At 41.2% G+C, this 27,439-nt stretch overlaps 1 protein-coding gene across 5 annotated transcripts; it reads right to left on the reverse strand.

The window, feature by feature from the left end:
- Window positions 1–1,584: 1,584 nt before the first annotated feature.
- LOC120575024 (SH3 and cysteine-rich domain-containing protein 2-like) lies at window positions 1,585–27,298 on the reverse strand. 5 transcript variants are annotated; one of them, XM_039825597.1, is made up of 11 exons: window positions 26,737–27,298; window positions 19,085–19,433; window positions 17,648–17,742; window positions 13,543–13,627; window positions 9,828–9,943; window positions 8,478–8,547; window positions 8,048–8,169; window positions 7,848–7,936; window positions 6,390–6,441; window positions 5,015–5,152; window positions 1,585–4,099 (listed from the first exon to the last, which is right to left on the reverse strand). In XM_039825597.1, the coding sequence occupies exons 1-11, from the start codon at window positions 26,821–26,823 to the stop codon at window positions 4,001–4,003; spliced, it is 1,302 nt and encodes a 433-aa protein (XP_039681531.1). In that variant the 5' UTR covers window positions 26,824–27,298; the 3' UTR covers window positions 1,585–4,000. The 5 variants fall into 5 exon arrangements, with proteins under 5 accessions (XP_039681531.1, XP_039681530.1, XP_039681533.1 ...); XM_039825596.1 differs by having other exon boundaries at window positions 7,848–8,169; XM_039825600.1 differs by lacking the exons at window positions 1,585–4,099; window positions 5,015–5,152; window positions 6,390–6,441 and adding an exon at window positions 6,448–7,699.
- Between the last annotated feature and the right edge of the window lie 141 nt (window positions 27,299–27,439).

Raw genomic sequence — 27,439 nt, forward strand, 5'->3', positions numbered from 1 at the left:
CAAGATTCAGTCTGTTGTATCATTCAGGAAAGGAGCAACCTGTTCAGGAAATATTTAGAAACTGTCATTGATGCAGAACCTGGGAGATGGAGCCTGGACAGCCCTCAAAAAGACATGGGAAAAGGATCTGAGTATTACACTGGATGATGAGGAGTGGGACAGAATCTGTAGGAATATTAAAACTACTGTATGTCACGCGACATGAGGGTGCGCCTCATTCAGTTCAAGATTATGCATCGCTTCTATTGGACTCCCTCCAGATTTTATGGAAATGGTATGAAAGACACACGAAATTGTTGGAAATGTAAGACAGAGGACGGGCAATTACTTCATGTCTTGTGGTCCTGTGATCAGGTCCAGGAATTTTGGACTGGGATACATGATAACCTATGTCGGATTGCAGGGACCCAGGTTCCATTCAGCCCAAGATTATTTGTTCTGGGAGATGGGTCAATCCTAAATGGGATGGATAAGCACATAAGAAGCTGGGTCCAGACTAGTTTAATGATAGTTAGACAGATTATTTTAAGAGGATGGAGGAATGAAGGGGTGCCGTCAATTCAAGAGTGGGCTTATGAAATGGCTAGGGTGGCGGCGTTTGAAAAAATGTCACATAAACGGTTTGCCAGATTGGATATATATTCTAGAAAATGGGGAAAGTTCCTGAAATTTCTGGATGGCTCCTAAAAAGCTTTATGCTGGGGAGAGACGTGTATGATGGGCTTATGGTGTTGTCATTTACGGTGTACATATATATATATTTGGTTTATTGTCTATTTTGTTACTATTTTGTTGAATGGTCTGGAATATTTTAGTTACTGTGTCATCTTTTCTTGATTTGTGTCTGGGTGGTTGGTGATGACAGAAGAGGTGGGATTTGTTCTTGTTGCAAGTTTGTAAAAAGAGTTTGTCATTGATACACATTGATAGGTACAATAGTGACAGCAGCGTGGAGCTCAATAAATGACAAGTTCAACAACAGCTTATCGTAAATTCTGGTGTAAATATGTTTTTGTTTGTTTTTTTTCCTCAAAGGCAACTTTTGGGCTTTGGGATGCTTGGCTATATAACATGCACTCTTGAGAATTGCATAATTATAAAATTTTCATTTTTGGTACAAATAAAAAAAAAACAATCAGTAAATCCAATCAGCGTTGGTTTCCTTGATTTGGCTGTTGTTTGCTTAAAAAGTCATTACTTTTCCTCTGGTATATGGAGCAGTGTGTGATTTCATAAAAAGGTCTGAATTACTCTCCCTCCAGCAGTGCTAGTACGTGATCATTTATGTTGCAGCTGTGTTTTCAGCATCATTTTGGCATCCCTCTGTGCCCAGCAGTGTTTCAAGATAGAGGTTGGTGCATTATGCATTGACGCCACTAAGACTCACCATTAGAGCAGCCTTATTTAGCAGCTCCCTGCTACATTTCAGGCCTTGAATATAATTACAGATACAAAAAAACACCAAAAGCTAGGTGCTGTCTGGATGCAGACCTACGTGATCAACAGCATTCACACATGCAGCAGTATATTTCAATGTGCCAGTGTGCAAATCATGTCATCTGCGTACATAAAAGGGGCAGAGACTGTTTTGTAAATATCTTTTATTAAGGTATGTGGCCAACCAATGACTCCGGACTCAGGATACATCCAAACACATACTTAACATTTTGAATTCTAAAAGGTGTGAACATGTGATGCTACAGAAACTAGGCACAATGTAAGATAACAAAGTGTTTACATGGGTAAAAATCATAAATCCAGTTCTGCTCTGATGCCATTTTTCTCCAGGATGGTCATATTGTTTATGCTGCTGTGTAATTCTCAGTTTTTTTCCATCTCTGATATTATATATTATAAATCTGACGCACATAGACAAGCTATCAGCCCTTTGACCAAAGAGCTCCATAGGGAAGTGAAGTTGCAGGTAAAGTATTGTTAAATATGAAAGCTATCACTATAGCACTATAGAGATACCTCAACAAATAGGACAACTTATTAAGATGACACAAAATAAAGTGCTATTCTCATCATTACAAGAAGAGAAGCTTATTTCTCACAGTCTCTAAACGCTTTCACATATATTAAAATGTAGACTAAAGAAGGATCACATTAGCGTAATCTCTGTGGTCTGAAAGACATACGAGTTAAATTATTTAGTTAAATTATTTCATCATTTGCAGTGCCATCATTCTACTGTTGCATTCTTTATGTTCGTGACACAAGTGGAGTGTCCTCTCTCTGGAAAAAGGTGTCTAAAACATCAATATGTACAGTACAAGAAGAAAAAAAATGCCTTCACTTTATGTCATAACTGACCAGTAAAGAAAGAGAGGACGAGAGATGCCAAACGGGGAGCAGAAGATGGAGATGACAGGCTGACATTTGATCAATGATGACTGGTACCCATGTGTACAACACTACCTGCATGCACAGACTGACTCATAATGGTTCAACACTGATGTCATTCCTCTCACTACACCTCCTCCTCCCTCTGTTTCCCTGCATCCTCCTCCAAGCTGTCAGTGAAACTTAGACTCCTTGTCATGGTCAGAAAGATCCCCATTGTGTTGTTTTTCTGGCAGACTGGCCGCCGTTTGTTTCCCACTGTTCCAGCTCTAGTGAAGTCATGTAATAATGCTGTGCAACATTTGCAACACCCACTGCAGCTCTTCAGCGGGTCTCTGCAGACAGAAAAAACAACCCTTTAATGCCCGTCCATCTCCTATATGTGAAAACAGGAGAACAGAAACTGCCACTGCTACACTTGGAAGGTCTTGCTCAGTGCTCACAACAACCAGCCATACGAGGGAGGACCACCCTCCCTGTTTTGTCTAGAGAGACTCGCAAGTTTTACCTCCCTTCCTTTTGATTTCCCCTGCATCACCTTTGCTTAAAACAGTAAGACAACAGATTTAGACCCTAGACAATCACCGCTGAGTTATCAACAAGATGCTTTGCACCAAAATGTATTCCTGTATGGATATGCCATTAACTAAAAATACTTTTTTTCCAGCAGTTCCTTCAGGTTTAAGTTCCTGTCTTGTAGATAGATAAAAACAAGAAAAAAAGGGAAAGTTTGTTTTGCAAAATTTGTTGAGTTGACCTTTCTGTGGAGCATGGGGTCCACCGGCTGATTTATGCTCTCTTACCAGAAATAAAGCTGACGCATTTTTGTTCCATATTTTCATTGTTATTTTTACTGAAAAAGTCAGGGGAAATGTTTTTTTAAGTTTCCTGTGTAGATATCCTCAGAGGCTTCACATTTCCTTTGAAAATCTTCTGATTTCTGCACTCACAAGTTGACTGCATGCAGTCAAAACTCAGTCTGACACTGCTGAGGTTTTTTGGATCGGGTCTACTCCTTTCATCTGATTCTCTTCTCTGTCTGCATGGCAGCAGAGTTCTCTGGCTGGCAGTCGTTGTCCTTGGCACGTGCCTCATGTTGTGTAGCTACCATTAGCTGATATCAGTCCTCAGGCCAGAGACCCTGACATGAGCAGATAGGGATGAGACATGCGGAGTGGGCAGTAAAAAGAAAAGGACACTGACAGAGGCATCATGTTCCCATGACAGGACTCAGCCTCCTCCCACGTTGGTAGACATCTTTTTGATGGATGAAAAAGAGATGTGAACTGGCATCTGGCAAGCATATTTAAAGCATTTTTGACTTATGCATTTTTGACTTTTCTAACTAAACACTGATGTTTGTATTGGAAAGATAAAACTAGACTGCTGAAAAACAGTTCCTTTGTAAGAGCAGGGTTACTGCATGACTGTACACTCTATTAAAGAAAGTAAATGAAATCAACGGGAAACCACATGTTCAAGGGGGCTGTGGTTCCAGCTCTTTGCAGAAGTGTGTTTGGTTAAAGTTAGTCAGGACTGGTTGGAAAGGCTGCGGCTGTCATTTTGACGAGCGCAGGGTGGAGGAGGGGATATGAAGACGGGTGCCTCCCAGGGGGAAGTAGAAGTGGAAGGATGGTGATTTGAGCACAGAGGCTCAGATCTCCTCTATGGAGTCAGCAGGGACCAGCCCTCTCTTCTTCCCGCTGCTCAGCCTCAGAAACACCTCGCCGTCTTCTCGCTTCCCCACACAGATCTGAAAGGAGAAGGAAGACGCTCAGTTGCTCTACTTTCAATAAAGTAACAGATTCTGAAATATAAGACCAGATTTATCTTTTAAAAAACTATTTCTAAATTTAAGAAATTTGACACATTAATAGATCTTCGAGAACATAGGTGGGTATGGAGGAAATGCGAACAGGTATATCCATTTCGGCAGAACATTATGGGACTTAATGTAGCATCATAATCTTGTATGCTTGAACAGTGCCAACAGAATGAATGAACATGTAGTGACAGTTAGTGCCAGTTGCCTACAGTTATTCAATGTATTTATGCCTAGTATATCTTAATTTAATTCAGAATTAATTATGAATAGAAATAAATTGTGAAATTATAAGCAAAATCAACAACTCAAAACATGGGTAAACAATGGGAATTTAAAAATACTATACTAAATAATAAGTAATCAGCAACCTATTTGTGTAAGATAAGATTTTCTGACCGGTGCTGAAGAGAAACTCTAAATATAAACTATGGTGACAATGCACTACAACACATTTGGAGGGGGGCATACATTGTGGGTAAAAACTGGTTTAAAGTGATCTTTAAAAAAAACAACCTTTAGTGTATTTTCTTGCTGAATGTCCGTTAAAAAAAAATTTAAATAATGAGCTTTATCGTGTCAACACACAGACACAGAGATTATTTTGGTGCCAATCCTTTGATCACACCCTGCCCAGGATGTACTCTCACCCAGAGTGTGCTGGGATGGGCTCCAGCCCCCTGCAACTTTGCACAGGATATTGTGGGTACCACAAATAGATGGAACCTTATGATCACAAACTAAATGATTCAAAATGTCAGTGTAGTTCTTAAGGGGTATAAACATAAATTAGGGTAAGAAGAACAGCGGAATAAGTCATTAAACGATACGATAATATTAGCGTACCTGGGATTCCTTCACGGCCATGTGTCCTCTCTCTCGGTTGCCAGGAAGGCCCTGGACGACCCGCCACACTCTCTCTCCTGGCCGGACCCTCTGCACAAAGTTGGAAGGGAAGAAGCCAACTTTGTCTCCGCTCTTGCCCTGAAAAAACACGGAAGAACAGTACGCAATCAGTCAACATTTTAAATGTAACTGGTTGTCACAATGACGTTACAATACATACTGTTAATAAAGTACTAAATTAGTTTCACAGCTGGTTTTTATTACGGTTACTGATTCATCGGGTCTGTCCCTTTATATTAGTTTTCATTGTTTGGCTGATGATGAGCCAGATGAATGTCTGTTTTGACAGACGGTTAGACTGGCTGACCATTTCTGAACTTATTGATATGTTTCAGAGTTGACATCATCTGTGCGGTCAGTAGGAACAACAGATTTTTTCATTCTGAATAGTAATGGGAAATGCAAAACACAGTGACACAGACAGCAACACATTTCTGTCAGTGCAGTGATGACTCATTGTGGCTGAACAGACAAGTGTAGAAGCAACTTAAGAAGAAAGACTGAAATCACACAAATATAAGTATTATAATAATTGTTTTTAAATGCAAACAAATTGCTTTACCTTAATGTCAGATTTATTTTACATGCAATTCAAGAAACGGCAGATTACGGCGTTTTGCTTGCTGGTGAAAACAGATGATGTTTGAGTAAACCTAATTATGTAGCAATATTTCACAGTTTATCACCCTCCGCCTTAGGTGTTGATGTGTTTATTTTATATTATGTATATTAAGTGAATCACAAACCATACATCGATGAACAGATGATTCACAAATGATACATAATTTAATAGTTCCTCAGAGCGGCAGTGCTGATTTAAAGTGTGTAATGACTGCAGCTTCACTTTAGGCTACATAAGTGCTAGTAAATACTGGTCCACTGATGGAAGATACACAGACTCTGCACTTTAGTTAAGTCTGCGTGCATTTTCCTTAGTCTGTGATGGAAAACCCAGACCCACACAGATGCACATTTGCTTCCATCAGGACAAAGAGAAGCTCATTACAGACTCAATAAAGACCTCTTTGAGCTTGCAAAACTAGTCAAGTTCATTGTGATAACTCTTAGTAATTTTTGGAGGAAATTATGTTCTATTTCTGTCTGTGGCTGCCTGCATGTTTATGACAGGCAAAAATGGAGCAGGTGTAATGCTAAAGGGATGTTTTTAAAGACTTGAATTAACACAAGCGCACAAAAAATGCACATGCACACGTTTCTGTGCACTCAAATACACATTATGAAGAACACAGGTAACACACAAACACACACACACACACACACACACACAGATGTTTGCGAATGATTTATTACCCACCTTCCACCACTCTTCGTTAGAGTCGTCAGTGACCTGCACACGATCACCAGGACTAGAGGAGGAAAAAAGACAAGAGAGAAGATGAAAAAAAGAAGGCATGAAGGGGAGCAGTGATTGAGGTGGAGAAGAAAAGGGGAGACGAGAGTGGGATACATGATGGGGAGATGAAGGGGGTGAGAGAGTGAGAGCGGCAAGCAAAAAAAAGAAAAGATAAAAGAGAGTTGAGTGTGAGGACAAAGGATTACGTTGCGAGACTGCAACAGAAAGCTGTTGTACCCACGGTTACAAAGCTGTGGAGATTAAAATGCCTTTGTGTCCCTCTGCAGAGGTTACAGAGCAGCCAACACACCAAAGTCATGAGGTCTACGTGAAATACGACTCTGTAGCGTCTACTGCAGTGGTGAAGGCTGGACCTATTCTGCAGCCAACCTGGCCTGCATGCTAATGATGCAACCAGTTTTTTTAAATAACACTTTTCTACACACACACACACACTCACACACACACACACACACACACACACAGTGTAGTACGCTGTCCTAGTTACACAGGTAGAAACTGCTGTCCCAAATGCACTTCTGTGTGGGAAAGTTATGCTTGCTATAGTCGGAGGAGACATCAAGCCAGACCAGAGATAAGAAAGTTTCTCTTTGTGTGATATTACTCCCTTTTCCCTATAAAAAGCTACTGTTAAAGACTATCGACAGTCATTTTCTGTACTTATACTGAAGTGCTGTAAACTGACTCTAACTTTAAAGATACTCTGTATGAGCTTTTTCCAAAATATTGTATAGGTTTTGTCTTCTGCAGTCCATACTAGTCAAACCCAGACAGAAGCACAGAGACACATTATGCTTTTATTAGTTCACATATATTGTTCAGTCACACACACAGAGCCACAGCACAGTCCCATGGATCTACCTGTTGTCCCCCAAACCATTCATACACACACATACACATCCTGCCCTGATTTAACTGCTCTGTCCTTCCGTTCTTCTATTTTCTCATCCTTCTTCATCTTATATAGCTTTTACTATACTATATACTACATTCACACTTAACTTTCTCTGCCTATTTCTCCCATCCTCTCGCTCTCTGCCTATGATAATCTTCAGCTCCATGCCATCTCTCCTTATGTCTGTCCGCCCTTTCATCTCTCAGTTGTTCACTTCTTTATCCTCTCCCCTGCTGGGAACACAGCTCAGTCGCTAGCTGTGTAAAGGGGACAGTGATGGGCTTCCAGTTTATAATTAGTCGTCCTTAAGGGCGCCCTGGCACTGTCCTCTGCAGATGGTGGGGACATTTTCATCCTGCATGACACCATGCAAAAATACAGACAAAGCAAATGCACTCACGCACACAATAGAAAAAACTAAATACCACACAAGCACTCCTGTCTGTGCACACAAATGAAAATGAAAATGCGTGCAGTAGGCAGTCTGTTTGGCTTTTACTCACTGAAGTTCCAGGTCATTCTGTTCCTGAGGCAGAAACTTGTAGAGCGCTACATAGGTGTGGATGGAGTGAACTTCAATGCGCTTGGGCACCTGGACACAGGGATACACAGGGACGGGGAGGTAGTAAGATAGGAATACACGCTCAAGGAGGAAAACAACAAGGGGTGACAGTCTGCACAGGGGGATTAGACAGAGTGGTACCATCACACTGCTCTCCTCTGCAGGAGTCTCATCTTCTGCTGGAGTCTCATCTTCTGCTGAAGTCTGAGCCTGGCTGCCGCTCTCACCTTCCTCCTCGATCTCGATGTCGGGGACATGGGTGTCTGAGGGTGGCGAGAAATTTTCTTTGAAGGTGCCAGGCATGCACTCACCCACACATGCAATCAGGCATGTCATTTGTCACAGTAAATCTCTCTCTCACACACATACACATACACACACACACACACACACACACACATGCACACACACACACACACACACACACACACACACACACACACACACACACACACACACACACACACACACACACACACACATGCACAGCATATGCATAGACACACATAGACCCACATAGCACATATGCCTATCCACATACATGGAGACACAGACACACAGCAGTGTTTACCCCCTGTCTCCTGAGTTATGTCTTCCTCCATGCTGCACTGTCTCTGCTGCATCTCCTCACCTCCCTCCCCCTTATCAAAGACGGAAATTAAGAGAAACAAATTAAATGTCAGCACCGGGATGTCAAAGAGAATGCATCTGATAGTGGTAGTAACACTTTTCTCTGCTCTGAATCATTCAGAATGCACACAGATCAGTAGTTCTCAGTGGTGTAGCCGGATCTGCATATTTGGGGGGTTTAGGAAGATTTGCACACTGGTTCAACTCCATGTTTAATGAGAAGAACACAGAGATCAGTGTCATCCATTATGCTCCTGATAGATTCATTATAACACACCATGGGTAAAGTTAGATTTGCAGTAAGTAGGGGACTAGCATGACCTCAAAGAGAGGAAACTTTTGAAAGGCTTTGAAATAAATTTTCAAGCAAATATTTGACATTTTGGGAATTACGTTGCCTCATTTGCTTTCTTATCTTTCTCATTCGTTAGATGATGAGATTGCAACAAGTCCTCCAAACCATACGACAATATAGGTTGTTTATTCCCTCTAATACGACCCACAAGAGCGTTTTCTGTCAGAGGACGTTACGGTGGTGGTTCTAATGTCGTTAAAGTTGTGAAACGGTTGCAGCTTGGTTATGTTTAACCACAAAAACATCTTCATTAAAATTGAAAAACATCGTGGTCTGGGTTCAAATCTGATTTTAATTCACTTATTAATTATTAATTCACTTATTCAGTTAATTCACTTATATACGCACGTGACGCTGAACGTGACGTAGCTTTGTTTGTTCTGTAAAGTTAAAACAAAGTCGCAGTTTACTTTTATTTTCAAACAGGATTCAAACTCGTGTTTGACCCCTCCTAATGCAGTACTTGGCACTCTTATGCTTTGTCACATTACTTTCTGCTTTGCTACCGTCATAATTACTACAGCCACTACAGGGCTCCACCACTTTAAAGGTAAATATGAGTCATAATTGCTGCTTGATCAAACAACCTATGGGAGCGTTTTTTGGGGGAGGACAGTCTCGAAGATTGATACCACTCTATCAATCTTCTTATCGCCAGAAAGGGAATACAAGTATTTCCCAAAATGTCAAAATATTAATTTAAAGCTTAATCCTTAGTAATCTTTAATATCATCCAGCCAATTTTGGCAAATATTTGTCGATGATTTGTAAAGTTTTTACAAAATACGGCAGAATTAAAACTAGGGAGAGTAGTGCTACAAATCACAGCACTGCAGTTATCTATGGTCCCAATACTTCACCAGTGAGTTGACCAATGTCGTAAAAACTTTATGGCAATTGTCCTCAACCCCCAACCACAAGGTGATGATGTCATACCAGGCTGCGTGTTGGGGACTCTGACAAACTGCCAAAACTGGAGCGGCTCATCTGTGCCAAGGACGTCCCGTAGCGCAAGGCTGCATACACAGGGTCTACACGCATCCGCGCAGCCTCTGAAACCACACACACACACATGCACGTGCACACGCGTGCACACACACACACACGCACGCGCGCGCACGCACGCACGCACGCACGCACGCACGCACACACACACACACACACACACACACACACACACTATTATTTTCACCTTATTATAAGAAATAAAAAAAGATTCACGCAATAACACAACTCCACACACACTTTGGACTACACAATGAGATTACACTGTAAACCATTATTATTGTGCCAATCTGGAGAAACCAGAGGGTCTAAATTTAACTGTATTCAGTCCTGGACCAAAGTGACCCACTTTAGATAAGGCAGAGGACAGCAGTCAAAAGTTAAGGAGACATGAAGATATTTCAATAATTCTAGATGCTTTGATTTATTTATACATTTACTTATTGGCAGGACATGTGTCTTATAGCTTTAATAGCTAGTAGTTGAGTAGAAAGGGAATAAGAGATGATTTAAAATATGGAAATCCTTCATGCTACCTTCCATGTAGATGGCAGTGCTGGGTGAGCAGAGTATTTCTGAAGTTAGGAATTAAATGTCCTGCTCCTTTTTCCATCTACCTCAACACGAGTTGAATGGAAGGCAGAATGATTTTTTCTGAGGGGCCAGAAGCGCTGTGTGTGTGTGTGTGTGTGTGTGTGTGGTTGTGTGTGTGTGCGCAGGATCAAGTCGTAATGATTTGCAGTTTCATATTAAGGTCAGTGTCTCCATGCTCTCGTCAAATAGGTGATAAATTAAACAGGAATGCTAACATAAATTCTGCAACAAGAATGCCTTTTGTCTGACTGGTGTAAGTATTTTGAGGTGATACAGCTTATGTGTGTTTTAAATTGACTGTAGCAAGGAAGAAGCATTTCTACAAAGAGCAATTCATTACAGGTGAAGAGAAGAGAGTAAACAGTGGAAAAATCGTGCTCAGACACTATAATCCTCTATAAAAAATAATTATTCTCTGACCTTCAGCTTTTTTTCAGTGCAGAAAGGAGAGTTCTATACGTGATTTGGCTTCATCGGTCTTCATAATGTGCTTTAATGAACTTTGTGACTTGAGGTTACTTACAAACTATGACAAACTAAAAGCTTAAACATTCAATAACAACCACAGTTTGACCAGTGAATAATATTTGAGACCTAACAACATTATTCATACGGGTCTTCTTTCTTAAACTAGTCCTTCTGCCTGAATCAAAGGCAATCCTTTTTTTTCACCTTAACAACACAGCTGTTGTTCTTGTTTAAATAGAGAAATAAATACTTGCATACATTTCAACTGGTAGCTAATCAGATTTAATTTAATTGTCACTGAAAAATTGCAACCTAGAGCAATGACTGTTATAAGTACTTCACTCCTGCAGCTATTAGACTCTCGCCCTCATAAATGTGGTTTAATATAACACAATACACTGCTTTGCCAAAAGGCAGTTGATGGGAAATCACAGGGTGTGTAAGTAAATCCTTTCATTAAAACAAATGTCATCTAATATTAATGTGTGCAAACACGAGCTCGGTATTTTACCAAGCCTTTAGTTAGCATAATTATGAGGTCTCTTTGCAATGTGTGATTGTGAGGTTGGCAGGTTGCAGTCTCAGCTGGCCCTGGCAGCGTCCCAGGCATCATGGTGCGCAGCTCGGGGTGATAACAGAGCTTTAGGTTAATTGTACCCTGATTCATGGATAGTGCAAGGAAGTGACAGCATAAGGTGGCTAATCCTGATTCAGAGAGGCATACAGTATGTGAGATGAAGGACTGTATCACTTACACAGATGTTCATCCAAAATGTATGACAAAGAAAATCAAGCTGGTATTCAGAGATGATGATGAAAAGAAGAACAGATTCAGGTACTTTTAGGACACACTGTGAGCTTGGACCACAGAATTTTAGCTTTCAGCGCATTTACTTGACAAAGAGACAACAAGCAATTGTCAGATTTGTTCGCTTCTGTAATCGTATGCCACTAAGTAAAAATGTGATTTGTATTCAAAATGTAATTGTTGGTGAAATAGAGGTGAATGTAATGATAAAGAGAGCTAGACAGGACTTAGACCAATCGGCAGCAAACTGAAGTGCCAGACAATAAATTAATTCCCTCCATCTCTCCAAGGATATACAGTACAAAGCATGAACAGAAATATAAAATCATAAACATTAGAACTTATTTTTATATATATATATATATATATATATATATATATATATATATATATATATTCTCTGTGGTAACAATGCTTTTTGGCAAGAAATCTTATACCATTGGAAAGCCTATTTAGTTCCCTTTCAAATTGTGCCCCATTTGTAAGGAACATGCATTTGTGGGATGAGCAGCAGCGCTGAGTATGTGGGTTGCGCCCATGAAAAATTTGCCAAATCTTCTCTGCAAATGCCAAACAGCTTATTCTGCCATTGACTTGTTTGGTGTTTGGTGGATTGGATGATTGAAGAAACAAGACATATTGGCAATTTAACAGTTTATTCATTTCACAAACAGGAGCCTCAGTAGCGTGTGGAAGAACCATACACAGCCACAACAGCCTGGCACCTCCTCCTCATGCTGGTCACCAGCCTGGTCACACACTGCTGTGGGATGGCATCCCGTTCTCCAACCAGCATTTGTCGCAAGTCGGCCAACGTGGTTGTGTTGGTCACTCTGGTACGAACAGCACACCCAAGCTGATCCCACAAGTGTTCAATGGGGTTGAGGTCAGGACTGCTGGCAGGCCATCCATCCTCTCCACTCCTACATTCTGGAGGTAGTCTCTGATAAACCCCGCCCTGTGGGGGCGAGCGTTGTCATCTTGGAGGATAGAGTTCGGTCCCAGACTCTGGAGATATGGGATTGCCACTGGTTGCAGAATCTCATCTCTAAAGTGTCAATAGCAACAGCAAAATAAGCTGTGTGGCAATGGCAGAGAAGATTTGGCAAATTTTTCATGGGCGCAACCCACATACTCTGCGCTGCTGCTCATCCCACATTAAATGCATGTTCCTTACAATTGGGGTACCATTTGAAAGGGAACTAAACAGGCTTTCCAAGGGTGTAATATTTATTGCCAAAAAGCATTGTTACCACAGAGAAATAATCTACCAAAACACAGATTTTCCTTACTTTTTGTGCTAAGTTATAATATAATATAGTATATATAGATACTGTATATATATATATATATATATATATATATATATATATATATATATATATATATATATAATATATTTTTTTCACATACTTTCAGGGTGCAGACTGTCCACCAGCCTCCAAGAGAAGCTGAATTTGTTCTTCCTCTTTATATTTTCCCACTTCATGCTCCTCGGGTGTCAAGTGAGATGGAGACAGTTCTGGTTTTATTACAGTGCATGCACAAGCACACAAAAATCTACAAAAAAACCAAAAGGCTAGACAAGAGCAACATCACAAAACAAAAGCACGTGGGACACATACATAACGATGCACATGTGCACTCACCCATAAAACACATACACACACACACACACACACACACACACACACACACACACACACACACACACACACACACACACACACACACACACACACACACAGACACACACAGACACTCTGGTTTGCTCACCTTGGCTTGGTTTAACTTCCTTGACGACAGACAATTGGTCATTGACGAGCATCGGCGAGCTGAAGTTTCGCTTGAAAGCTCCAGACTAATGGAGGAGAACAGAAAGATTATTTTTAGTTTTTTTCTTGTTTATAGGCTGAGCTGATAGGGAACTGGCTCTATGTAGTGGTTTTAGGACATTCATGGAGTCATTTGAAAATTACTGAATCAGAAACACATCAAGACACACAGTATGGTGCACATGATGCAGGAAAAGAACTAATTTCTGACATCGAGTCACAAACCGAAGCAACGTGTAGCTCTCTTTGCTGCTAATTACGAACAATAAATTCACTTAACCACTTACTATTATGCACATGGCTAACACAAAGACATGGACATGTGATTCTGTGTGTGTGTGTGTGTGTGTGTGTGTGTGTGTGTGTGTGTGTGTGTGTGTGTGTGTGTGTGTGTGTGTGCGGATGTGGGTGCAATTTCGCACTCAGCTATCAGTTTGCCTTGACTTGCAAATGAGCCACTCAGTTTGTCATATTATGTAGATGAGAGAAACACTCTGTAAAGATACCCGGGTTCTGGTCCTATGATATTTTACCTTTCCCCTATCTCTCCCTCTTTGTCTTCTATCAAACTGCACAGCCGTTTTGAATACAGTGCTCTTAAGAAGTGCTCTCAGAAGGTCTCGCATCTTGCTGCATGCTAATGTTCTGCACTAGAGGATGAACACAGAAGCTCTGTCTGGAAACACTCCCAATTTGCTGCCTGGTGCACTACACTCCCCAGGTCAAGAGGGTTCCAGTGTTTGTGTGTGTTTTTTTATTTAAACACTGTAGACTACTTACTGTAAGACTGTTTCATAAAACACATCAAACTAGAACTGCAAGCAGTTATGACATGGTCCAAGCCTCCTTGCGCCAGTTGCCCCCGACGACCCGGGGAGCGCGCAAAAGCGGAACCCAAAGCGTAACGGTGGGGAGGCAAAGGTCAGGAAATATTGAGAGATGTGAGCTGCAAGGTCTGTGGTACATTGCTGTTGCAAATATCCCATTAACATTGATTGAGTAAAAGTGCCAAAACTGGTCTACGTTGACTATAGTGCCCCCTAATGGCCAATCCTCACCAAATTTGGTACATAGCCTCAGAGAGGCATGCCAAACGAGCTTCACAAGTTTCATGTTGATAGCAATTACTACGGCTGAGAAACTGCAATCGCAAATGTCCCATTTGCATGCATTGAGTTATTGGTACAGAGCATCGTACTGCTATGGTGAACAATAATCTAAAGTTTGTTGAAGATAGCATTTAATTTGGCAGAGATATGGTAAAGTTCATGTTTGGTAGCTAGCTACAAACATTTGTTTGGTAGTACAATGCATATAGTTTAACGTAGCAAAATTATTTTAATAACTTTTGGTCAGGTCCATCTGGAGATGATAAGTACCAGGTTTCATGCAGATCAGTCGCACGGCCTAGACGTGTTCGAAAAAGTTGGCTTTGAAAAAAAACTTTTGCAGAAATTGGCAAGGCCTACATCATGTGATTCAGCTTAATTCAAGGAACACAGGGATGTAAGATTGTCTAATGTGCGATGTGTAATATGGGAGTTAAAGGCAAAAAGCATTATAGCGCCACATGTGTAATTTTTGGTAGGTGAGGTCCATAAACCATTGTACACCTATCCTGTAAATTTAAAGTTGCGTGAATCCAAACATGGGTCCCATAGGCCACGCCCACTTTGACCAATCAGTACCCCACTGTAGGGTTGGCCTCAGGAGTGGCCCTAGATCGTACCCTCCAAATTTCGTAACAATCGGATGCGCCGTTTATGAGATATAAACTCTTTGCACTTGTAGCGCCCCCTAGTGGCCAATTTTCGTAAAATGTGTGGGGGACCTCCAAAGGGTCATGGCAAACAAGAATCTAAAGTTTTGCATTGATAGCATTTATTTTGGTCGAGATATGGCAAGGCTGGTGTTTTCATACTTTCTAATTTGTTCGTCCGTAATTTGCGTAATTTTTATCCGATAGAAATTCTCTCTTTTTGTCAGGTCGGTCTTGAGATGCTACTTACCAAGTTTCGTACAGATCGGTCGCACGGGCTAGGAGGAGTTCGGCAAAGTAGGTTTTCAATAAATTGCGATTTTTCACGAAAAAACGTCTAGGCGGAAATGGGCGTGGCCTATATCAGTAGATTCAGTTGGATCCAGAGAACACAGGATATATGTTTTTTGAATGTGTGATATGCATTTTTTTCTGCTATAGTGCAGAATCAGTGGTGGATATGTGTACTTTTTGGAATCTGAGCAGTGTGTCCCATTCTGTACCCACCCCTGAAAGTTTCACCTGTGTAACTTGTAGGCTGCAGTATGACTTTTAACAAAAAACTGGGCGGAAAAATAAAAGATTTTGCGAAAACAATAGGGTTCCACAGCCCTGCTGAGGTTCCTACAGCCTCGGGCTTTGACCCCTAATTATTTTTAAAGTGCAGGTACAATTGTGCAGTCCAGGTTCATGGTAAAGTAACAATGGTAACAATGTTTCTGCTCAGGTTATTCAAATCATGATTGCTTGTTATTGATTGTCCGGGGAAATCAGAGAAATCGGAGGTTAGACTGGACTGAGCAGGAGAACCTTGTGTTGTTAGATAAACACACTATCAGAGAGTTAGTTTGTTCTATGGTTTAGACATTGCGGCACATTTTTATTCACTTCAGCAATGCAAAAAAAGATGTTGCTTCCTCTTTAGTCAAGATAAGTTGTTACTGAATGTATCTATTGTTTCCCTTATTTTAATTGATAAGGACTTTTTTGTAACATAATTTAAAGGTCCCATGGCATGAAAATGTAACTTTATGAGGTATTTTAACATTAATATGAGTTCCCCCAGCCTGCCTATGGTCCCCCAGTGGCTAGAAATGGCGATAGGTGTGAACCGAGCCCTGGGTATCCTGCTCCGCCTTTGAGAAAATGAAAGCTCAGATGGGCCGATCTGGAATCTTGCTCCTTATGAGGTCATAAGGAGCAAGATTACCTCCCATTTCTCTGCTTTGCCCACCCAGAGAATTTGGCCCACCTATGAGAGAGAGACATCATGGCTTTCAAACGAGCAAAGTGGCAGTTGGTCAAGGCCCCTCTCTCCTCCTCAATAGCTACAGACACAGAAATGACACATCCTAAGGAAAGCTCATTGTGGGACTGGCTCTAGTGGCTGTAATTCTGCACCAAGGCTGAATTTCGGGAAAGAGACTTCAGATACAGTATTAGGGGACCACTAAGGTCTATATACAAGCATCCAAAGAGCACCATGTCATGGGACCTTTAAACTATTCTTTGTAGCCTCAAAAACGTACATGAGATCAAAAACACTCAAAAGGTTAGCTTAGCCTAGCTTAGCACAAATACTGGAAACAGGGGGAAACAGCTAGCCTGCTAACCTTCTGTCTGAAGGTAACAAAATCCGCATATCAGCAAATCTAAAAGGTAATCGCTTGTTTGTTTTATCCTTAAATTTGTCGTTTTGCTGGGGTTTGAGCTGGACAATTTCTTGGCTAGAAGCAGTTGCCAGGCAACTAGCAAAGACTGTCCCCAGCCAAGATAGAGTCTGGCACATAACCTCCCTAAAATGAAAATGAATTTTTTGTTTTGACGGATATTGTTACGGGTTATGTAATTTTGTATGTAATTAGTGAACTTTAGGGGTGACAATATGCTGATTTTGTTTTCTTCAGACAGAGCCAGGCTAGCTGTTTTCCTCTGTTTCCAGTTTTTGTGCTAAACTAAGCTAACCGCTGCTGGCTTATGGATGATTCCTTTAAGGATATCTCTTCTAAAATTTAATATAACTGACTATTTTCCTGAGATGCTTTATGCTATCATATAGAAATTATTTTTTTGGGATTTCTAGATTGTTGTGTTTGAAGAACTGGGTAGACACCATGGCAGACATGAATTACCACACACACAAACTTCAAAAACAGGAAATCTAAATTACATTATTGCCCACACTGTCTGATGTGAAGTACATTGCATACCATGTTGAAAAAAACTGCCAGTGTTATATATAAGGGCATCAAATCAAATCACAAAACCTCTGTGAGGGAATTCGCACCTTCCCTTGACACAGCTGCTGCGATAGTTCTGAGGTGCACCACAGGTGAGCAGCCATCTTACATGTTTTACACCGCAGGGCCTGTTTGGAGTTTCCTGCAGAGAGGGACAGAGATAAGAGAATGGATGCAGAGGACACAGACACGGAGGCAGCTACTATAAAAGAAATACACAGCAGGCTGCAGATCTGCAAAAGGTAGAAAGTCCTAACAAAGCAATGTGGCCTTCAGATCATATGAGCAGGTTTCCCTCCGCTCAGGTAGAGAGTGTAATCAAGAGTTGTCCCAGTTTTATTAAGCTGGCACTGACACTAACAGCTTTATAATCAACTGTTCCTCTTTCAAAACAACCTGGAGAGATTGGAAACCAGCAGGAGATATTTCAATCAAAATCGATTTGGCACTGAGTTTATCTTGCTATTTCATCTTTGTTCTCAAGCACTTCAATGATAAAAGGCTCTGAATATTGAGATGTTTCTCCCTCATTTGTTAGGCAATGAGAAATCCTCTGTTGATTTTTTAATGTTTTTAAAGGTTAAGGGGTTGATCCTACAAACAAAAGATTAATAGATTTATGGATTTGTTGTAGATGGGGATGACATTGCAAAAACAGTGATAAAACAAAAAGCATGGCTCAATGAAAACACTGCCTTTACTTTGAAGAGGAAAAATGGATTCTGCTTCATCAGCCTAACAAGGAGACAGATGCTGGACTGTGTTCAGGGACTGCAGAGGAGTAGGACTTGAGCGAGGTGATGCATTACACAAATAAACTCACAATGCATGCAGAATTTATACCAAAGGCGCAAAAGCAGAAGAGCAGGTTGGAGTCTGTGATCAATCATAGTGACAGGAAGTAGATTTCAGCAGTAATACTAGCATCAGCTAGTAGTTCATACAAGTGGCAAATTAGGGATGAGAGCATTCACACATTTGCACCACAGAAATCCCTGTTGTAATCTAATGGTTTCTTCACAGATATAAACAGAGGGCGCTGCAGTGAAGACACAGTCCAATTCTAATATTTAATTTTCCTTAAATGGAGTAGAAAAAAAAGTAATAATTTGAAAAGTCATTTGGGACTATTATGACGCTATTATGTTCATGCTACCATTACTGAAGGAGTAGTTTGACATTTTGGGAAATATATTCGCTTCCTGGTGGAGAGTTAGATGAGACGATTTTCTCATCTAACTCTCTGCAATAAAGTGAATACAGTAAGTGTATTTCCCAAAAGGTCGAACTTTTACTTTAAGGAGTTGTAGACTCCTAAATCCTGCTGTGGTGATAACACATTGTCCCTATATCTATAACAATGTTTAATGTCTTAATATGTGATGTTCTCCAGTTTGCACTAGATGGGATGCCACATAAACAAACAGACAGGGAGGCCGGAAATCATGTGAAAACCAGTCCAGGGAGTAGATTGAGGACCTTACCCACTATCATGTGCTTGCAGTGCTGGCAGTTGGTGGGCTTGCGAAAGACATGGTCCTGGAAAGAGTGGGTAATCTGAGGTCGGGGCGGCTTGATGGGCAAAGATGGGGAAAGGCTGAGAGAGGGGGAGTGGGAGGAGATGGAGGGGTTGGGGCTGAGAGATGGTGAAATGGACGGTGAGCGGTCGCCGACGAGAGGAGAGCCAGGAAGCAGTGGAGGAGAAGGAGGCGGCAGGTCAGTGATGAAATCTTCAGGCAGGCGAGCATCGCTGTAGGACCTTTGGAAGAAGTTATCCACACTTTTGCTGCGCATGAGGGTCTTGAAGGACAGCGAGCGTTTTAGTCTCTGGAGCTGCACACACACACACACACACACACACACACACACACACACACACACACACACATTGACAGAGACAGAGAATAAGAGGGTACACACAAGAATAAACACAAGATAAGCAAGAATGCAGCGACACATTTGGGAGCAATAACAAATGTCCAATACACCCTCAGGGCATCACAGGCAATATTCTGGCATCCATAAACACAACACTCTGCTCTGATCTGTACACCATGGAGAAAGAGGGTGACTCATGAAATGCAATATCACCTCATATGGAAACAACACATTAAGAGCTAAGATACCTGTATGTTCCCTTCAATGAGACCAAACATATCTTTCGCACAGTCACATTTAATAGGGTAGCTTGTGCATTTGGCCCATGGTTAAACAAGATAAGCCACCCAGGGCCTTACATCAAGAACTGCTGCGTGTAAATGGTATTTTCTTGGTAGTGGTGGCAGGGGGGCTATTGTGAGGAAATGAAACAAGACAGTTTACACAGTGTTATCATCTATAAACAGCCTATCTCTAGGGTTCTTTATCTGATGAAGTCTGCTCTTTGGACAGATTGATTGTGCCATAGGCTTGAACTACAGGGTCGTTGCATCCCTCCTCACATGCCTACAAGATCCAACAAGTTAAAACTGCATGTACCCTCTCTCATGTGTATTGACATAACCAGCCATGCATGTATCTTGTAAGCTGCATTCAAACAGTATTCAATAATTGATGGTTGCTGCATTTCAAAAACAGAACAAGCATCTATCATTGATTGGCTAGATAAATGCATGTTTCCTGACGTTTCCCTCCGGCTCTGTGAACAGATGATGATGCTCGTTTTCCGAGGGATAGGCAGCCATTTGTTACTCTGACATGCAATGGTAGCAGGAGAGCAGTGTGAGGGCGTGGTTGTGTCGCAGGGGAAGAATGGATCAACACAGACAGACAAACAGACAGATAATCAGCATGCCACAGACACTCTGCATGCACACTCTCTGCCTGTCTGCCTGTCTGCGCTTGCTCTCTGCTCAGTGCCAAACATAATCACTTTACAGGGACATGCTGTTTACAGCTCTGCGTGTCTGGGAATAAGATATGAAAACAGTTTGTCTATTTGAGTCTGTGTGTGTGTTTGTGAGGCACACATGGAGGTAGAGCAAGATAAATAAAAGTCTATGTAACTGAGTGCATATGCTTCCTGTAAATCTCTATTAGACATTTCCCGTCATTAGATTACACTGATGAAGACAAGCCAAGCTAAGGTAACTAATACATTATATTGCTATTGTAGCTGTAGGTGCACAGAATGGTGTTATTCTATGTATATTGTCGCTAATAAAGTTGTAATTAACTTGATACAAACAGTCAACTCATGTCTTTGACTGTTGATTTCCAGTTTACCCTCTAGTTGAAGATTCAGAAATATTCAGTGTAATCTAAAAAAAACTACCAGCAATCATTTATACCTATGGCAGTTCAAATAAAATGTGTCGTTACCTGCTCAGACCCAACCGACGCCAATACAACTCACTTGAGGGTATTTATCAGGCTTCACAAAGCTCACTCTGGAGCAACAAAAGGCTTTTTTTACACCCTTTAAACAGACTTTAATGTGTAAAATCAGCAAACTAGTTTCTTTGACGTTGCCCAGAAAAATGGAGATTTCAACATCTGTCATTTTATTGTTTGATAACTTTGGGGTGGCAGTAGCTCAGTCCGTACGGACCAAAGTACGGAGTGCGGACTGGTATCTGGAGAGATGCCAGTTCACCTCCTGGGCACTGAAAAGGTGCTCTTGAGCAAGGAACCGAACCCCCCCAACTGCTCAGGGCGCCTGTCCAGCAGTCGCAGCCCACTCACTCTGACATCTCTCCATTTGTGCATGTATAGGATCTGAGCATGTGTGTGTATTTCAGGCCTGTGTGTAGTGTGCTCTAACCAACAGAGTGTAAATTGTAATTTCCCCACTAAGGATTAATCAAAAAAAAAAAAAAGTAACTGGGCAAACTCCATCTGCAGATGAAGATAGTGTGATACAATCAAAAGATCCTGAAAGCGACAAATGGATGTTGTGGTGAGACTGTTTTGTCAACATTCATTTATACTTTATTATAGAGTGGTAATAATGCTCTAATGATCTCATGACCCTTTGTGACACGCACTTTCTAAAAAGCCATCAATTCTGCAGTTAGAAATGTTAGTAAGTCATTAGTAAAGGCTCAGAGATTTCTCCTTCTCCAGTAAATAATCTTGATGAATTGAAGAGCTAGATTAAGTTGGGCTGAAGGAGGATATACACCAGCCAAAAGGATTTTTCACAACCTGGCAACCCAAATGTTGTTTGTATTACTGATTTATAAAACATTTAGAAACAATCTATTTGCCGTAGAAACCTATAAACACTTTATGAAGAATGCCTTATGAGAAGGTGGTATGCATTTTTTTAAATCATGTTTGTTAATGGTGCAACGCCTTGACACACATCTCCATGTTTTCATCACAGTCTTGAGCCGAGCTCTTTCAATCAGAGCAGATGAGTGCTGGTATAGCAGCTTCGGCTAGCGCACATGTCTCAATTACAGCTAATCTAATCATCTGTCAGTGTGTGAGCCTAAAAAGCATTCCCGTTAGTTTCCATTTGAACATTAGCTGAGGGCGTCATACTTCTGAGTTAGAGCCAGTGTGATACCACATTCAATTCGGGTCACATGTCATTTCTCTTAGCCCAGATTATACCCTGGTTGTGATGTACATTATGATCTAGGCCCATATGTTTTATTGATCCCCTGTAATTTAATGACAATTCCTGTCAAGAGAACTGCCTTTTTGAATCTCACTTCATGTTTTTACTAACTGCACTTCTTACAAGTACTAAGTGAAGCCTTTCATCTGCAGAAAATTAAACAAAAGAACAAAAAAGAAACATTTGGGATGAGTTCATCTTACTTAAGTTTCTCTCTCAATAAATTATTTATATAATTCACAAATGACTCACAAGGCCATGCAAAATGCAAAACGTTGCCTAGACACGCACCTGCACAGTCAATGTTCTTCAAGCAGCAACGATCTCACAGCTGCAGACCTGATTTTGACGAGCTGTCTCAGCGGATGGGTAAAAGCCCATAATTCTCACATCTTCGATCCATATATAACAACTCCAACTTGTTCTCACATGTAGCCAACATAAATGTCCAAAATCAATGCTCCATAGAGGGACAGCAGGGTTTGGGCAGACATAATTCAATAATATAGCTTTTATTTCATCCGAATATGTGGCTCTTCCTCCCTCCATCAGAATTTAGTGAGACCAGGGCCCACAGGGCTGAGATATATATGGGATGCTCCAGCCTGTCCAGAGGTCAAGAATGAGCAACAAAGGCATAGTCCCACTGGGAATGTGACCATAAATACAGCTTGTGGCCATAATATCTTTTAGTGTGGACTGTTTTGAATGATTCACCCAGGAGAGAACATTTCAAATGAAGGTTATCCAGTAATTCCAGCTGTTTCTTCGTTTAGAGGTTGTAAAGGTCAAAATATACACTCTCTCAGTGTGGAATCTGGTGAAAAGGTCTTGGTGGTAGGGTCTGCATCACCCAACTGTTGCATCTTTCTAAAAATCAACAGGCACATCACTAGAGTGGGCAGGTGTGCATGGGTGTTAAATTCTGTGCTAATTCTTCAACATTTCTCTTATTCTACTACTATCAGTGTTCACTCAAACCATGCCAATCACATTTGTGTAGTCAGCAGCAGCAGAGAAAAAGTGAAGCAGGAAATGGGTGAAAAAACAGCCACCGCAACGGATATACACACTCCATTCCACAGTTTTAAATACAGTATCAATTCAAAAAAGAAAATATGAATGCAATATTTTACTGTGTAGCCTGTAATTTCCACTTTAAAATTCTCCCCTGCGTTGTGCCCCACCTTTGAGGCTAGTCACTCTATAATTTATTTTCGACGTCACAGTGTCCGACCTCGTTCTAAGTGAGGATATTTCAGTCTCAAGAAGGATAACCCTGCTGTGAAAGACGCAGTTTCCTGGCTCAATCCAGTTCTACGTCAGTGGTTTCAGAGGAAATGATCATCCTGAGGTACCTGGTACATGATACAATTATTTACACCCTCACTGTGTGGCTTCAATTGTTTTGGGCAGGTGATGTAAAACTTAAAGGAGGCAGGAAACAGGAAACTGTGACTAAATAGAGGTAAAAGGAACAGAAACATTTACACATACTAAATCTCTGAGTACAGCATGCAAATAGCTTTAGTCTTTATCATACAACTATATTTTGTGAACCAGTTTTATGTCCCAACATTTCCCTTCTTGGCTAAAGTTTGTCATTGTCATGCTTGGCAGCCTGGCAAATTCCCTCATTGAATACGAGATAAGAGATGCATAATCACAGGCTGCTTCCACCATTCTGTCCCTATCACGCACATGCGCACACACGCACACAATCAGGTGCTTGCTCATACACACAGACGTCTCTCCCCCTCTCTCTGATTGTTTAATGAAAGAGAAACTGTGTGAAATAGTAGCGTGGATTATAACCACTTCCCTCACTGGAGTGCAATTCCTAGACCCAACATTTAGCTAACCCCGCCATGCAGCTTTGCCCTGGCAACTCATCATCCACCCATTTTTTACTCACCCAATCACCGTTCACACTAAACACCCCAAGCACAACACAATGTCAGTGTCTGACGAGGGGAGGAGGATGTTATTTCTGAGTGAGCATCGGTGGTGACAAATGAATCTCCCTAACAGATATTTTTCTTCCCCTCCTCAGTGATACACAAATAGATACACAGCTAGTTATCTTTGTAGCTACTTGTAGCCTTCGAGTGTCCAGTATTTCAACAGCTCGCACCTTTCCCTGCAGTGTCACATCAATAAACATCACAGCAGTAAGGGTTTTACATTAATCGATGAGGACCATGGCCCACTTCAGCCTCCCAGCTGCGACTTACTCCCCTGCTCGAGTCACTCAAGATCAGGTCATCTCCCTTCATCTGAAGACAATGTGAATTGATGGTTAATGAAATGTGAAGTGACTTTAAAAGTGTGTGTGGCTTCAAAGATGTTGGGGGATGAACTTGTGCAATAACTGCATAGACACTAGAAATCATCAGTGTACCCTGTAGATCATTCGCAACACTTCAGCATTCACTATGCTGAGTGACTGTAGATGACTACAATTAACACTGTCCTGTGTAAAAAAGCACCAGATTGAAATATCCCCTTTACAAAACAGCTAGACTTGGCCACAAACTGTTGTGGTTTACGATTACTTGTCACTTTGCTCTGGAGCTGCGGCAAGTTCTTATTTTCACACTTGAGGCAATTCCAGTCACCTTTTATCACTCAACCAGCTGTGTGGGTGTTTAAGTGCTCATATTGAGTGAAGAAGATTTGATGAAGAATCCAAAGGGGACACATGAATGAATTGTGATGTTCTTGTCACACAGTTGGCAGGCTGACAAATGGGCCAATCAATTAAGTCCTTATATCTCTGCGTTCAGAGATTTTCCTGTGCACTCATCTAAAAAAAAGAGGTTTACCTGCCCCTACATCACAAAGGGCTCCCAAAACATCACCAACCCTAAGAGATCAAACAGCACTGAACAAAGAACGACACTATTTGCTGACGATTGCTGCTCAGACATCTCATCTGCTCCACCAATCACATTTTTGCCAGCCTTTACAGTAGACTATGATACATTGTTGGGAGCTAGAGAGAAAGTCCATGCTTCCTTTCCTCTTAATCCTCTGGCACCGTCAGGGAGCATCTGTTATCAGAGCAAGCTCCTTGTCATCCTTATAATTAAAAACACCATGGACACACAGCAATGTGTCTGATTAGATTCCTTCAAAAAATTAAACCCTGTGGCGTGTTTTTTTATTATTTCAGAAATGGTCTTGATTAAGTGTTTAAAATAGATATGGGTGGAATATTGATGTAAAGGATTTTTAATATACTGGGACCACATCTGTACATGTAAGAGCCAAGCGGACATTAACTATAAGATTCTCCTACAAGATTCCTTAATAGACTCATATATGGTTGCAAATTCATGACTACTAGCTGTTTAGTTTAGATTACTTTGTGGTGTAAATGGTTTTGAAGTGGCTAAGATGGCCAATGATTCATGTGAATACTAATCAGTCCTGCTTGGCACAGAATATCGCCTTACTCTTCTTGGTAGCAGCTGGTGAGGAGTGGAGAACTGGAGTGGACCACACTGAAGATAGCTCACTATAACTGCAGACTTTCCTGCTTCTCACAGAGGACAAGGTGCCACCTTGCTTCAAACATGTCCACAGCATGTGTGCGTTTGTGTGTGGGTGGCGAGAGGAGGCATGAGGTGGAGACAAACACTCAGCTGAGAGAAAGTTGTATCAAGTGTTTGGGCCTAATTAATCAAGTTTCCTAAAAGCCTTCCATTAAAAAGGCGGCATTGAGAAAGCTTTCACAGCTCCTGCACTTGAAATCTTTGTTTATACAGTCAAGTCAACAAATTGAATGGAATCATAAGGACACTTTGTAAGGACACTTGAGGCTCGGGCAGGCCCACGCTGTAAAAGGGATCCAGTTCTGTGTATTAGGCACAAAACGCGCATATAAATAAATGTGGTCATTTATCCTTATTGCAATAAACATTCTTGCTGCATACAGGAACAACTTATTTGACAGTGTGTGAGTGCAGCAGTGTGGGGGAAAATATGACAGTGATTCAGTAATCACCGAAAAAGCAAATAGCTCCAAAAATAAATCTGAAAGCATTAACTGTAACCATTCTTCTAATACACTGATTAAAATTCATATTATGAATTAACAGCACAAATCCCCTTTGTGTGTGTGTGTGTGTGTGTGTGTGTGTGTGTGTGTGTGTGTGTGTGTGTGTGTGTGTGTGTGTGTGTGTGTGTGTGTGTGTGTGTGTGTAGGAAGTGAATTTGAAGAGGCAGACAGAGATGGGCAGACAGAGTGACATCACAATTTACGTGTGATATTACACTACAATGACGCAGTCATGATGAATACAACTGCATTTGTAAATAATTGACGTCAATATTGCAAAAACCGGTAGAATAATGAGGAGGAATACAAAATCGCAAAATAACAGGTAATAATAAAATAATCTCTCTTTTTATTTAGCCAATCCAACTGTTGCTTTCCGTGTGTGGAGGAAGCTTCAATGCAAAGTTAAGTGTCTTATTTCTCCACGTTACAGACATTAGAGCATACACTGTAGGCCAATAGAGAGGAGTGTAAACTACGGAACAAAGCTCAATGTGGATACTTGCCTTGGATGACATCGGCTGGATGGACATGGTGCTTGGACAGCGCTGGAGCTGAGAGTTGCTCTCCATCTCATTGTTCTCAGTCATCATCGACACCGGAATGGAAAAAGTCGTTCAAGACACAAACCAAACAAAAAAACTTGTAACTCCTCAAACTGTGTGCAGTCGGTCGGAAATCTCCGGCTTTAGCCATACACAGCTTGGCAAAGTGAAACAGATCCACATCACAGTGATTTGGACGCGCTGCGAGGTGGACGCCTTATGGTCATTTGCTCTCCAACTGCAGGTTGATTAAACAGTTCATATACACACACGCCAGCTGTTTATATTTCGCTCATGCCATGCAAGGACAAGCATTTAGGATTGAGGCTCACGTATATGGGTAAATGTATCGTCCCTTATAGCGTATCTGACAACTCCAATGTGGCACAATTCCGTCCTACAGTTTAAAAAAAAGGTTCAAACACCAAAACCTCGATGTGGAAATATCATCTTGGTATTAGGTCAGATCCAAACAAATCTTGTGCTCTGAAAGATGCGGCTAGGTGTAAATCCAAAGCGAACTGTGCCCTTCACCACAGCACTGACTTAAATTTAAGCGCAATCGGAGGCACGCCTTCCCGTGCGTCTGAGGCGCATGATTGGGTCAATTTTTACAACTCTGCCAGGATTCATTTAGAATTCACGGCCATGGGTTTATTTTAAG

The sequence above is a fragment of the Perca fluviatilis genome, chromosome 15, assembly GCF_010015445.1.
Source record: "Perca fluviatilis chromosome 15, GENO_Pfluv_1.0, whole genome shotgun sequence".
NCBI lineage: Eukaryota > Metazoa > Chordata > Actinopteri > Perciformes > Percidae > Perca > Perca fluviatilis.